The 14,486-nt window shown below is 44.8% G+C and overlaps 1 protein-coding gene across 6 annotated transcripts in view; it reads left to right on the top strand.

Annotated features, from left to right (window-relative positions):
• SPEN (spen family transcriptional repressor) overlaps window positions 1–14,486 on the top strand; it is a 65,900-nt gene that overhangs the window by 30,188 nt on the left and 21,226 nt on the right. For 5 of the 6 annotated variants that reach the window (XM_064397152.1, XM_064397151.1, XM_064397149.1 and 2 more), the window contains exons 4-6: window positions 11,974–12,134; window positions 13,299–13,499; window positions 14,252–14,403. In XM_064397152.1, the coding sequence (XP_064253222.1) occupies window positions 11,974–12,134; window positions 13,299–13,499; window positions 14,252–14,403 (514 nt within the window). The remainder of the gene's footprint in view (window positions 1–11,973; window positions 12,135–13,298; window positions 13,500–14,251; window positions 14,404–14,486) is intronic. The other variant, XM_064397148.1, reaches the window with a different exon arrangement.

Raw genomic sequence — 14,486 nt, 5'->3', positions numbered from 1 at the left:
AAAATAGTATCACCCCCTGATCTTTGCCCATTGAATTAACCGTGTACCTGATGTGCTTAGCTTTGCCCTCATCATGGAGTGCAGTCTGGCCGTGACGTCGCCAGTGCCGAAACCACTAATGATGGCATCAAGGGTTTAAGTGCAAAAGCTTCTTAGCAGGAGATTAGGGATCCCACTGCAGATCCTTGCGGTCAGCTCCTAACGCTGCTCGGAGAGGAGAAGGCAGCATGGCTCTTGAGTGGAAAATCACAGGCTTGGGAGAGAGGTGAGGGCTTCAGTGTGTTCTGTAGAAGAGAAAAAATTTATATGTGTTGGGATGTGGTCCACGTTTTGTTTAAATCTTGAAGGGAAGCTGAGTTTCCAAAAGGAGGAGCAGGGAGACATGCACTGTGTAGGTGTCATGTGAATAAAGTCTTTGCATGATTATTCATTAAGTACCTAATATAGGAACAAAAATAGCTTTGGCATTAAGAAATAGGACTTCGCTGTGATCCCTCCTCACAAGAGGCCCATAACAAAGGTAGGGGACCTGTTCCTTTGTTTCCTGGTCCTTCCAGCCGTGAGTGCACTCTGCTGTCTGGAGAAGCGAGACGTGGAGTCTTTTAATTCCTTCTCTTTGAGAAGTGTCTGGGCTTCAGTGCTCAGTTGCTTTATTTAGCTCAAAGCGATGATTGTGGCTAGAAGACACTTGGAAATCCAGGATGGCAGGAAAAGTACCTCTTAGAGATTCCTTTCTATGAGAGGGAAGTGGTTTTCAGGCCTGTATCCTCATTTCTTCCATGGTTGTGGGGTGTTCTCTGCAGATGTCCAGAAATAATTGGTTTTATACCTGGGCAAAAATACGAGAACCTCGTCAAACAGTTTAAAAATCCAGAATAATTAAGATACATCTCCAGCAGATCCCGGCTCTAAGGGCATTCACGTATTTATTATCTTTCATCCGTTAGAGAGCAGAGAGCTATTCTGGCATGATAACGCGTGAAAGAAAGGCACTGTTCTCCTCCTGAAAGTGAATTCCCAAGAATGCCCGGCCCCAGGTCCCTGTGGACAAAAGGTGCCGCGCTGGGCTGAGTGAGATGCAGAGTGTCCTACTTACCGTGGCTGCTACAGGTCTGACCTCCTTGGATCATCTGACACCTCGTTGGGTAAGAGGTTGCTGCAAGATCTCAAACCCTCAAATTATGTAAGATTTACACACTTGCTTTGAAGTTGGTCCCTCCCTTCCATGTTTGTTTACTGGCTGGTGTGTCCTGTTGGATTGTGAAGGATGAATAGTCACAGAAAGGAAGCTGTCGGGTTAGTACAGATTTTCTATTCCTCTTCGTTTTCTAAACGCGCGTGGAGCTGTGCTTATCCTGGTTCTGGAGTCTGGGAATACGCCGCGGACGTCCTGCACAGGTCGGGGCTTTGTTGGGTGAAATTTTCAGTTTGTTTGTTTGTTTTTGAGATGGAGAGAGGGAGAAGAAATGTTTATTGTGTTGCTAGAGGAGAAACAGAGATGGTATCTGACAGCTGTCTTGGGAGTTGATGTTGGGTTTGCTTTTTAATATGCAGTTTCCCTCGAACTCTGAGAAATCACATGGAAAAAAATAAGGTGTTTAATTACTCTGTACGTGTGGCTGCCATGGTTTGGAGGTTTGAAAGCACTGGCTCCCATAAGGGAAGCACACAGGCTTTGCCTGTGGGAATTCCTCAGAGGACTTTTCTTCCGTCCTTTCACTGTGCCAGCGGAATTGCCTCGCGCTGCTGCTCCTTCCCCAGCCACTGCCATGCGGGGTGGGGGCCAGGGCTGTACTCAGTCCAGGGAGGTGTAAGGCATTTTCTTCTGGATTTCCCCCTACTTAGCATTTTTCTCACAAATTAAGTTCTCACCCGTGCTTTGTGATCCCTGGTCAGTGCGATGGAGCTGGCCCAGGCTTTTGGGAAAGAGAATCCCTGGACTTCTGACCATGTGTGGAGATGTAATCGCTAAATCCTAACAAATTCCACGGCATTAAGTTACAGCAAGGTGCTTTCTCAGAAGTTACTCTTAAGTGGCAAACGCTGTCATATGATACAGGTTTTTTGCTGGGTTGGTTTTGGAGTTTTTTTTCTCTTAAATTTGCTCTTTAAGCCTGGCATTACTCTCCATAGTTGTTCAACAAAGTAAAATCACATTCTCTCCCCCTACTGCAGATCCACAATAGGTGCTGTGGCACTTTACCTATTTCATACAGACATTTTCTTTATGGTTTTATTTTCATTACTTCAGTGTTTTCTACCCATGTGAAAGCTCACAAAAGTTCTACTTTTAGTTGTATTTTTATTTGCATGTGGGCAGCAAAATGAAGTAATTCCCAAATATAGTCCTAGCCAAGAGATCCATCTGTTCCCTGCATTTTTAAATGGCAAATTAATCCTTAGCATAGAACTCATCAAATGTCTTCTCTCTATAATTTATGCTGCCTGAGATCACAGAAATTACTTTTTTTTTTCCCAGGCCTTCCATTTTAAGTAGTCCTTCACTCCAGGACACCAGCTCCCATTCTGGTTTTACAGAGCTCTCCTGTGATTCCTCCAGTCACTGTTGTCGGTCTAAAAGGGGGCATTAAAAAAAAAGCCTCCAAAATTATTCTTCCCTTCATCTCTTTGGTGTTTCTTTGAAAGGCTGTGGAAGATTCTATTAGAATCTTAGATCAGAAGGAGTATTTTATGATTCTAAGATGTAAGGGAGTAGAAATTCTCTTTGAAAAACACCCTTGATAAATGGATTTATTTTGAATGGAGAGCTAGGATTGCTCTGTCCATTTCCATTTGGATTTCTCTCTTTGGACAATAGTGACCATTTTTAGAAGTACTAAACTTCCATGGCGTTATCTGCCATAAAGGGAATTTCTATATTAAGCTTTGCATGTTCCCAAATTTACTTAAGCGGCATTGTAGCTCAGCTGTGTATCTTGGCATGCCTTCCATTGCAGCTCCTATCCCAGGAACAATTCTGTTTATAGGAGAGGATGCACCATTTCAAAACTGCTCCAAATCAGGAATTTCAACAAATGGTGTTTTGTGTATTGCTAAAAAAACCCAGTGCCTTGGGTTGGGAGGAGGCAGTGCATGCAAATAGTGCCTGGCTTGGTTTTTTTAAGGCAAGGTGTGATGCTTTTCTAAAGCATGAAGACAGAATTAATTCCATGGGGCTGCTTGCGTGATCTTCTGGCAGCTTTATGTTAAAAAGTAACTGCAGTAAGCTGGAGGTGAATCAGTGCTAGGGTTTTTTTTTGTTCTAGCATGTGTCTGAAAAAGGCTTTTCTTCTGAAAGATGCCCAGTGTTCAACACTTAGTCAATGCCAAATGGTTTTAAAATTGTACTTAGAAGTGTTTATTCCCATGAATTCATTTAACAGGGCTCTTAAGGCAAAAGAGGTTATTCTTTGCTCCTTGAGTAAATGCGTAGTAGCCTACTTGGATACAGTGGTGGTTGCATTTTCAATGGCATTTCACTCTTCTGGCTCATAGGCAGCACTTGGAGTAGTTTGGTGTTTTTTCCTAGGATGTCAAATAGGTCCCTTCATGAAAGCAGTGCTGTTGTGGAAGGAACTGCCTCTAAATGTTGGGCTTGATGATCATGGAGCTCTCTTCCAGCTTAAATGATTCTGTGTTGCTTTCTTGGTATTTTGGAAAGACTTGGCCACCCATGAGCCAGGAGATCAAATTCCTCAGGGTGTTCCCTCCGTGATTCATGGAATGACCTTGGGCAAAGCCTTGGCCTCTTCATACCTTTCTTTAGTATCTGCAGAGGATGTTAAGACAGCCTCCCATGAACTTGGTACTAAAATACAGCTTTTTTCCAAAGGTTTCATTCATTCTCCAAAGATTTCCAAATCTCTGTGGTGTCAGTTACACAATACTAATTTAGATCGTCAGCAGAGAGGTGGCAAAAGCTCTTCCCTTTAACGCAATTAGTCTGCTTTTGGCCAGCTTTTGGCTGATCTACACCTGGAGCAGCAGCTCTTCCTCAGGCATGTGCTGGCAGTGCTTGGAATAATTTGGAGCATGGCTGGAGGAGATGGGAATTCTGGGTGGCTGCAGTGGGACTTCTCACGAGGAATCTTGACCCAGGGCTTCGCTCTGTGGAGGTGATGTTAAACAGAGGCTCATCCTGCTCACCCATTCTCACACCCACCCTCTTTCTTCGCTCTTTGCATTGGTGGAAGTTTAATTGTGGGAAAGCAGAGCTGAAGAGCTGCTTTGTACTTCACCCTCAAGGCCTCGATGACTTTTATCTTTCCCAGCGCCGAGCTCCGTCACCGTGGCCGTTTGCTGAGAAAGCATTTCCTCCAGCTTCCCAGGGTTTCTTTTGGAGCATGAGCAGTCCAGCTGTTCCCAGGGAGCATCCATGGTTCAAAGAGGCATTGGCTGGGCAGGCAGGTAACTCCAGCTGCTCCCAAATTCAACATCAAACCCATCCACATCTGAGCCACCAGCCAGCGTGGGGAGCGCAGGGATTGAGCAGCTTCTTCCCAGCAGTGGGAAGCTGTCGTCAATGCTGAGTCAGCTCTTTGTTCCAGAGATAGGCCAGTGTGTTTGTAAGCAACACTTTTACCCCCAGGTTAGTGTTTTTAATTCTTGGCTGTACGAAGTTCAAGCCCAAGGACAGAGGGACGTAGGTCAAGGAGCGAGGTGGCAGCACCGACTGTGGGTTGGGCACAGTGTCCTCAGCCAGACAGCAATTAATGTAAACATACATATTTTTAGCAATTGTAATGGGTTATTTAGTTGCAGGGAAGAATTAAAAGGAGCCCAAGGCTGTCTGGAAACTCTTGAGGGCTGCAGGGGAAGGTGGTTCTGGGGGTGGGAGTAGTCTGTCCTTCTGAGCAACATCTCCATCTTGTCCATGATTCATTTCAGACTTTCATCAAAGATCAGGCGTCAGACATAAGGATAAAATAACTGACGTAAATATATTTATATATATTTATACATGGCCTGTCACAGAAATGCAAATGGAATGTTAATAAGCCACTCACTTGACTTGGGATAAATGTATGGTAAATAGTACCTGGAAGCTGTGTGTTCAAAACCTTGCTGGTCCAAGACTGAAATAAATACAGCAACAGTGTGTGTTAGTTTGCCACGTAAAGGACATTGAGTTGTCATGGTTGTGTTGCTTTCCCAGGGCCCTTAAACATAATTTAATTTCATTTCTTTGGATTTGGGATTCCAGCCCAGCAGGAGATCATTGTAGTTTCTCTCTGGGCGTGGTAAAGCAGAAGAAGTTAAGGGAAGGAGGATGTCCTTGTTTCATTAGTCTGCAGTATCTAATGATCTCTCTCTAGAGTTGTAAATGCTGGTTTTATCTGTTGCATGCTTTTTGTGGCTGTTTCTGTTTCCGTGCAGCACTGGCCTTTCCCCCCTCTCGGTGGATTGTTGTATCATAGCTGAGTGCTGTTAAATACTGCAGAGTGTGTGACATGCACAAACCAAAGTTCCTTGGGTGGCAAGTTCTCAGCGGCTTGAACGGGTGCCAAGAATGTCACAGAATCACATCCCAGCGAGCTTTGCTCCGGAGGGGCCGAGGCCAGGGTGATGGGCACAGGCTAATTACACTGAGGGAATGTTTAGGTGGCTTTCTCTGCCCTTCCTCTTATATCCATATTTCCAGTGGAAGGCTTTGTTTGCACATGGAGGAGCAGAGTTCAGGTTCTTCGTGGTTTCCCTGTGTGGGCTGAGCCCCTTCAGCGCTCGCCTGCAGTTGGCAAAATGCGGCGACGGCTCGTTTCCTCTTGATCTCTTCATACAAACCAACCTCAGAGGTTGGACTGGGTTTTCTGACATCTTCAACTTCAGGTTGAGCAACTCCTTTGAAGGAGGGAAAAACCCCTTGCACTTATTTCCGCAGGTGTGTGAAATGTTTTTTTTCCCATACAAATGCCCTGGTGTGGGACACGTCATGTGTACAGAACAACTGCCTGCTGCCTGCTTGGGTATTTAGGTCAGTGTTGGAATCAGCTCTGATAAGGAGTTAAGGTCTGTGTGCCCAGACCTCTGTAATTTTCATGGTGGTTATTCCTGACCATGGCAGGGTGTTGGAATGAGATGATCTCTAGGGTCTCTTTCAGTCCCCTTCTGGGATTCTATGATTCCTGCTTGAGTGTGGCAGAACAGCCACCTGGATTGTTGGATTAACAGGGTGCTGTTGGGAGTTTTGTTTCTGTGTCCTTAGGAAGCAAAGTGTGATTTGATCTGCATTTTTGACTTATGTGTGTGTAGAGAACAGGGACAATTCTGGACAAATATCTTCTTAGGTTCATATAATAGTTATCAGTTGGTCAGAAATACAATCTGTAATAACCCTGTGCATATATTACTCTAATGTATAATTTTCCATCCAGAAAGTGTTTCACAGGCAAAGATCCTTTAGTCCATTGCTAGAATGGAATACAGTGCATTTTAAAAGCTTTTATTTTAAGCAGTTACCATCAAATTTTTGTGGGTGTTGGCTGGCATTAATCAGGTCTTTTTAATTAATTTTATTCCCAAATAACACACCAGTACATTCAGGAAACTTGGAGCAATTTTCTAGAGCTGTTTTCCCGGGTTGTGAGGAAATCTAACCAGCAGGTTTTTTTCCCAAAGCCTATAAAGTATCCCAAGGATTTGTGTCTTAGGATCATACAGCACTGTCACTGCTGGTGTTCTGTGCGTGGAGATCATCTACAGTGACTTAGCTCGGATCTGGAAAGGGAGGGACAGGGAGAAAACCCGAGGGTTCCTTTGCTCCCATTCAGAGATGACTGTACGTTAACTTTGGATTTCCTGACCCGGCTTGGGAATCTGCTGCTGACATCAGCCGTGAGAATAACCCGCCGTCAGCAGGGATTGGAGCCTGTCCTCAGTAGATCTTTCTAGGAGATAATCTTCACTCAGAGATTATTCTGACAGGATGTTGAGTCGAGCTGAGCCAGGCAGAGTTCCCGATTTCAAGTTAATTTTGGCAGGGAAAAAGTGATCATTCTGCATATTTCCTGTAAAAATAAAAAATCCTGGATGCTTCACCAGGTCTGGTGAAACAGTTTTTGAAGGCAGCTATAAAAAAAAAAAAGTATCAATTTTTACATTTTTTACAGCTGAAATTTGGCATGAAAAATGCAAAGGTTTTAAACTGGTTTGAGGTGGCTTTGTTTTTAACTTGCTCCCTCTAACAGAGGTTAGAGTCATGGAATGACAGAATCATGGAATGGGTTGGGTTGGAAGGCACCTTAAAACCCATCTTGTTCCACCCCTGCCTCAGGTTACTTCAAGCCCTGTCCCACCTGGGCTTGGACACTTCCAGGAGCTGGGCAGTCACAGATTGGTTTTGTTTTGCTTTTTTAAACCCGCATTGGCAGCTCAGCGCCCGCAGGACGTTAAAGCTTCCCTCTGCTTTATCCTCCATGGCGGCTGCCGTGTTTCCAGCCGTGTTTCCAGCTTTGTTTCCTGCCCGCCGCTCGTGGGGAGCCCCCAGCCTGCAGCTGACTCACCGCTCTCAAATAAATCAACGGGCAGAAATGACAATCGTGCCGCATTTTAAAATTGCAGGAGGGTGCAGGGCAGGTTGTGGGATCCTTGATTCAGCGCCGCTGCCATTGACGGGAAGCAGCGGGTCTCCCATTCCATCCAGGGCCTTGGAGCCTCTCTTTTATCTCCTTTTGTGGGAACAAAGGACAGCTGGCTTTGTGTTCTCCGCTCAGTGCTTTCATTTCTCACACGTAAACCCAGCGTAACTTCATCGCCACTAGGCCTGCAAACTGTAATTGCCTGAAAATGAGAAATTTCTCTGGAAACGAGGAGTGGTTTGTGGGATATCAGGATTTGAAATGTCATCTTTGCATTTAGAACTGAGCAAAGGAAAATTCTGTGTGCTGAATGAGCTGCAGTGTACTGAGACCAGGAATGGGGCCCCATCGTCCTTGTGGGTCCCTTCCAACACAGGATATTCCAGATGTATTTGAGTCTGAATCCTGTGGCTGGATTATTACATGTTAAATCTTTGGGAATCAGCCCATGTGGATAAAATTTAGATTGGATTACGAATAAATTTGATCTTGATTAATGGAAAATAGATACATAGATAAATATTGTAAGTTATTAATAGATTTTATCATGATTGATGAAAAATGGACACACAAGTAGTGTAAGAACACATATCCTCATATACTCATAGGTAATTATGGAATGCAGATAAGTGTTTTAAAAGGACTTGTAAACTACACCTTAGTAAAGTGCATGTGTAAGAGAAAGATTTTACGTCCACCCCTTGTTTAATTAAGAACAATCTCTATTACTGCTCAATTTTCCCATCTGATTTTGCCAACAGTAAAATGCAAAAATAGTCTTTCTTCAATGCTGTGGTGCCATAGAGTGAAACTGATTTTAGAAGTATCAGGGCTGGACAGAAGAGCATGTGAAATGCTGGCTGAGTGCTCGGGCTGTTCGGGAGCGGCGCGGAGGAGCTGGCTCCCCGCTCCCTCCCGGCGCCGCGCGTGTGTTGTGACAGCTCTGGAGATTAGTTCCTCGGCGTGCTGGCATTCTGCTCCGCTGACTTCACAGCGATGTGGAAGAGCAGGTTCTCCCGTGTTGGGAAAAGGCTGAGTGCCAGAGCACGCTCTGCTTCTGGAAAAAATCACCCCGGGTTTAATGCTGCTAGCGGAAGCCCAAAATGAAGTTCTAGAGCTATTTTTGACCTGCCCCAAAACCTATTGACACTCGGAATACTTTTAAGAAGGAGATTATCAGAGCTGTTGTTTTATCCTGTTATGTTCCCGTGTTAAAATTTCCCTAGCCCATTCTAAAAGCTTTATTATTAACCCACTTTTGCCAGAAGAATTTTTAATAACTTATTTTCTGCGTTGGCAACTGGTGGTTGTTTTCAAAATTACTCACAGGGAAAAGCAAAGCCATATTCTCATTTTAATATTCTGGGAACTTGTCCTTGAGCAGCTTTCAGGCTTCAGATCTGTATATTTTTAAAGCTGAAAAAGAGTTGTATTTTGCTGCTCAAGACTCCACATAATTCCCTGTCAGATGCTTTATTTTGATTGTGCTGTGAGCTATAACTGGGTGACACAGCAGCTATAATTAACTCTTCCATCATTCTCCCATTCACAGAACATCAAACCTTTGACTTACTTTTGAATTATTATATCCATGTTTCTTCAATTGGAAAAGTGATGGGGATTTCCCTAAAGAAAGGGAGGATTGTTCTTGCAATATTTTTTTTTTCTTGTCTAAAAATAGTTAGGCAATAATGACTTTTTTTTTCTGGAATGTTTCAGAAAGTCTTGCTTTGCTAAGGGACGCATATCCTTAAAACTCCCTGTGGAAATGGAGGTTACCAGTATGATCCTTGTTTCCCAAAGTTGCACAGAATTCAGGCTCCTTTGTAGAATTTATCACCCTGTCCACTACTGTGTCATCACTTGGATATTTAATGGTATCATCCCGAGATAATATTTTTTCTCTAGTGGAATGCTGTGATTTTAACTGTATGTTCCATATTTATAATATCCTCATAAAAAAACACCAAACTGTAAAAATAGCCTGTCTCCATTCTGAAGCACTGCTCAAATCAATTCAGCACTGCCTCTTGCTCGAGAGATACCATCTCAGCACCCTGGAATTCTAAAGGATTTGGGAGCATCAGGATGTGAGAAGGGAAAGTGGAAATGGGCACAGGGCAGAGGTTCTGCAGCCTTCCCCAGGGACTGCTGAACCACGTGGAGCTGCTGTCAGCTTGGGAATTATTTTCAGTTTCTCCCCACACACATTCTCTGCCCTATATTTGTGTGTTTAAAGAAGTTTCTCTGTTCTTGCCAGTTTATCGCCCAGTAGCAGGTGAGGGCTGATGTTCCCCCTAGAGAACACTGAGGGCCTGTTCCTGTGGAGCTGGGTTTGTTTTTCTCCCAAAATGCTGTAGAGAAGAACTTCAGTTTGGTGATTTAGTGGAAAGGCAGAGGAAATGAAATAAAGATGAGGCAGAAATGCTCCACTCTTCACTTTCAGTGATTAAATAGTTCATTAATGAACAGGGCACAAAAGGAGGGTTGCACAGGTGAGACAGAAATAAAGGCAGTTTACCAACTGAGCAGATAAATGAGGCTGTGAAGGGACATCCTGATGGTGGGAGATTCGTTGCTGGAAAGCACAAGGGACTGTAGCTGGGAAGGGAAAAAGGGAAATGTTATTTATTATCCATGAAGTGAGAGGTTGGGTGGTGCAGGGCAGCTGCCCTGGGGAAGAGCAGGGCAGGGGGAAGGGCTCAGTTTTTCACTCCATTCCTGGCATGGCTTTATTTTCACTCCTCTCCCAAAGTGATGCTGAACTTCCTCCTCCGGGGCCGGAGGAGTAGGAGGAGAATGTGTGGGAAAGGCACCAACGTGTGAAGTGGCTGGATGGGAGGGTTGTAATGAGAGGGTGAGACCAGCAGCAGAGTTTCTCATGTTTATTATTACTTCTGCATTTTTGACCCTTTTTGTCGTGTTTTATTTTGGTCTGGCCTGTTTTTTATATCCTTCTAGATTGTTTGTAAGTATTTTGGGACGGAGATTGTCTTCCCTTCTGCGCCTCCAAATATAATGGGGACAGAGCCCAAGGGCTTTTGGGAATGTGCCACAGTGCTCGTTACACCAAGATGTTCAGAAAGAAAACCAGGTTTTTTTAACATTTGAAGAAAAACACCCACAAAAAAAGCAGTAGAAGAGCTCACAAAATCAAAGCTTGGAAATTACTGGAAGCCTGAAATGGTTTCCCTGAGAAAAGAAATGGAAAAGTTAAGTGGTTTAATGGCAAGAAGGTTTGTAAGGAGGGTATGAAATATTTAAGATAAGAAAAAGATAAACTCGCGTATCGTTTTTCTAATACGATGTGGAGAGGAATATAAAAATTCAATCAAGCAGCAAATTTCAGACTGACAGGGTTATTTTAGTACGTGGCACATCTCCCCCCCCTCCAGCCTCCGAGTTAAAATTCCAGCAGAATTTTTTCGAAGGCTGCTCGTGTAATGGAGAATGAAAGTCTCCGGGGTTATGTCAGACAAAATTATTTTTAGCGCTGTTCTGAGCCCTCGTGCCTCGGGGAAGAAATGAGCCACTGAAGCAGGATGACGTGTCCCCACTGGGCAAGCTTTAATAACATTATATTCTCTGTATTTCTGCCTCTCCTCGAAGCATCAAATGATCCTGAGTCTGTGGGTTAGATTGGCTCCCTCTGTGATCTAATATGCAAATCTTCTTCCGCTGTAATTATTGTTTATAAAAGGTGTTCCTGGGTCTGAATTCTTCATATCCGAAGTTGGAGGTTGAGGCTGAGCCTGGAAATAGTGTTTGCTGGTTCATAGAGAATCCTAGAATGGTTTGAGCTGGAAGGGATGTTAAAGATCATCTTGTTCCACCCTGGGCCGTGGGCTGGGACAGGGACATGGACATCCCCATCTATCCAGGTTGTTCCTAAGCAGTTGACCAAAATGCTTGGCGTGATTTTCACACCTGGTCTCTTTGGTGTAAAGATCTTTTCAGGGAAGATGCCTGAGAGCACAATAATATTTCTTTGCTGTACATGAGAGTGCTGTGAGGGGTTTTGAGGCATTGTCAGACCTCTGCGTCCTCCCTGTATTTCTCCACTTTTTCCTACACAGCTCCTGAGCTGGTCCAACATTGCATTACACTTAATTAAATCTCTGCCATTGTCAGGGTGGGTAAGAGGATCTTGCTGACATTTTACCCACATTCCACTTCCCTGCCTGTCTCCTCTGGGGGCTTTGGAGGGGGATATTGGTAGGAAGACACTTAAATCTGTGCGAAAAGCAGATGGCAGCACAGAAACAGAACCGGGCACAAAAGGGAGGAAGGTGTGTGGATGAGCAGAAACTCTGCAATTTTGCTTTTTTAATAAGGTAACCATTTCCTGGGTGACTTTGCCCCGTGCACTGACCTGTCCTTCCCTGTGTGCCATTCCCAGCAGTGACTCCAGCAGCAGCTCGAGTGACGAGTCGCCGGCGCGCTCGGTGCAGTCGACGGCCGTGCCCGCACCCGCGTCCCAGCTGCTCCCGTCGCTGGAGAAGGATGAGCCCCGGAAGAGTTTTGGGATCAAGGTGCAAAATCTTCCAGTGCGCTCAACAGGTAAATTCACTCTGGAAAGGGGAATGGAAAAGGGGGGTGGGACTGGTGGGATAACCTGTGCTGAGTCTTTGACACACAGCAGCCACGTGCTGCCTCCGAGGATGGGATCCTCTCCCTGCTTCTGCCTCAGTTCTGCTGTGACAGTGGGAGGATTGCTTAATTAGTGACCATCTGTGAGAAACCCTGCTGGTCCCAGCTCCAAGTACTGGGCATTTCCAGCTCCTGGAGCTGGTGCTTCCAACAGTAATGTGGGCTTTCCCAGGGAAAAAACTGACACATCTCCATTTTTAACATAGAGCTTTGATTGTTTTATCTCACCCTGCTTCAATTTCTTTTTTAATGCAAAAAGTTGAGGGTTTTCTGTTGCAGTTTGAGTGCTTTAAAACACCCCTGAGCATATTTGTAAAGGCAATGCATATTGCTTGGAAAATAACCCAGGAAACCACATGCTGAGGAGTGCCCATGATTGCTCCCCATTCCCTGTCTGGGCACAGGAGAGATCCCACAGGAAAAACCAGCATGGCATCAGTTGTGAAACAGTTTTAATAGAATTTATGGATGCAGAAGCACTGGCTGAGCTAAAATAATATCTGTTAATCTTGTGAGCAGAGTATCTCACGTGTTGGTATCTTCCTGTAGATTTAATGCCTGTCATATTCCTTGAAAGGACACAAAGCTGAGGTCAGTATCCCACGAATCCCAGACAGATTGTGTGGGGCTGAGTCAGATTCTACAAAATCTGATGAATCTGCCTGGTTATATTTCTGAATTGACTGAACTGAATGCTGTGTGACTCCAGCCTCCACTGCAGACACCTCATCCCAGCTATGCACAGTATTCCTGCAGGATTTTAAATCAAATATCTCTGTTATTTCTTCTTCGCCTGGAGCTGGGTGTCTCTTAGAAGCCAAAACCATCCACTGCCAGCTTTAGGCATGTAAAACTTCGTGTGTGTAGTTTCTTGGATTTAAAAGAGAAAGATCAGCAAGAAGCTTTGGACACTGTCAAAATTAACATCCCAAATTAAAAAGGGTACTTGTGTGAGCACAGAGTTAAGTGGGATGAAGACATTTCAGAAAGACAGAGTTCTTCTTGTCTCTTACGGTGCTGCTGAGCTGGTAGAAGTGACGTTTCTGCAGTATTAATGTTTATTTGTTGGTTTAGATACAAGCCTTAAAGATGGACTTTTCCACGAATTCAAGAAGTACGGGAAGGTGACGTCGGTGCAGATCCACGGCGCGTCCGAGGAGCGCTACGGGCTCGTGTTCTTCCGGCAGCAGGAGGACCAGGAGAAAGCACTAAATGCCTCCAAAGGAAAGCTCTTCTTTGGCATGCAGATCGAAGTCACAGCCTGGATAGGACCAGGTAAGGTCCATGCCCTTCTCCCATGGGACTCTGGGTGTGTTTAGGAGCTGTTGTAGAGAGGCTGAATAGAAGTAGGAAACATACTTTAAAGAAACTGGGGAAAATGCCACAATAAACTCCGGAGCAAAAAGAGTGGATGCTCTTGGATCAAACGGCGAGAGAGAAGGAGAGCTGTCATCCTCCCATACAGTGGGATCTGCTGGAAGGAACGATCTCATTTGCCACTTCTCGGTGGAGCAGCTGCCAGTGGGTGGTGTGAGCACAGCACTGAGTCCTCCCAGCCTCGTTTCGTCTCCTTTTAATTAAAACAGCCAACGAGTGCTGCGTTTTGAGGCTGTGGCAGCACAACCCACGTGACCAACCAGTGACAGCTGCAGCCCTGAGCACTTGGTGAAGTTCTCAGACTGCACTTCAATGGCTTCTTTAAAAATTGATTCCTGAAAACAAACTCCTGCCACGTGCTCTTCCCCAAGCACAGGGAAGCCTTACTGAAATTCGTGCACTCAAGCATTGATACTTGGTAAATTTCCAGAGGAGCAGTTGAAAGGTGCAGCTGCCTTTCACCTGAGGATGCTCAGATTCCTCCGTGGAATTTAAAGATTCCTAATACCACATAAATAACGAGTCATGGGTGCAGTACTGGGTGTTTTTCTCAAAGACAGTGGTTACTCTTGTTCAGATCAAGAAGGAGCCCTGAAGAAACCAACATGTACTGAATCTCCAGTCAAATTTCCTGCTCTCTTTTATCCTAGAAACCGAAAGTGAGAATGAATTTCGTCCTTTGGATGAAAGGATAGACGAGTTTCACCCAAAGGCAACAAGAACTCTGTTCATTGGCAACCTGGAGAAAACCACCACCTACCACGACCTTCGCAACATCTTCCAGCGCTTTGGGGGAATAGTGGTACGTGAACGGTGTCCTGTGTGGGGTGGCACTGCCCCCCTTTCTGTACAGACCTGTGAAATGCTGTGAGTGGTGCTAAATCT

This window comes from Passer domesticus, chromosome 22 (genome assembly GCF_036417665.1).
Source record: "Passer domesticus isolate bPasDom1 chromosome 22, bPasDom1.hap1, whole genome shotgun sequence".
Classification (NCBI taxonomy): domain Eukaryota; kingdom Metazoa; phylum Chordata; class Aves; order Passeriformes; family Passeridae; genus Passer; species Passer domesticus.
Note: the sequence above shows the minus strand (reverse complement) of the source record. Positions and strands in the feature narration are given on the sequence as shown.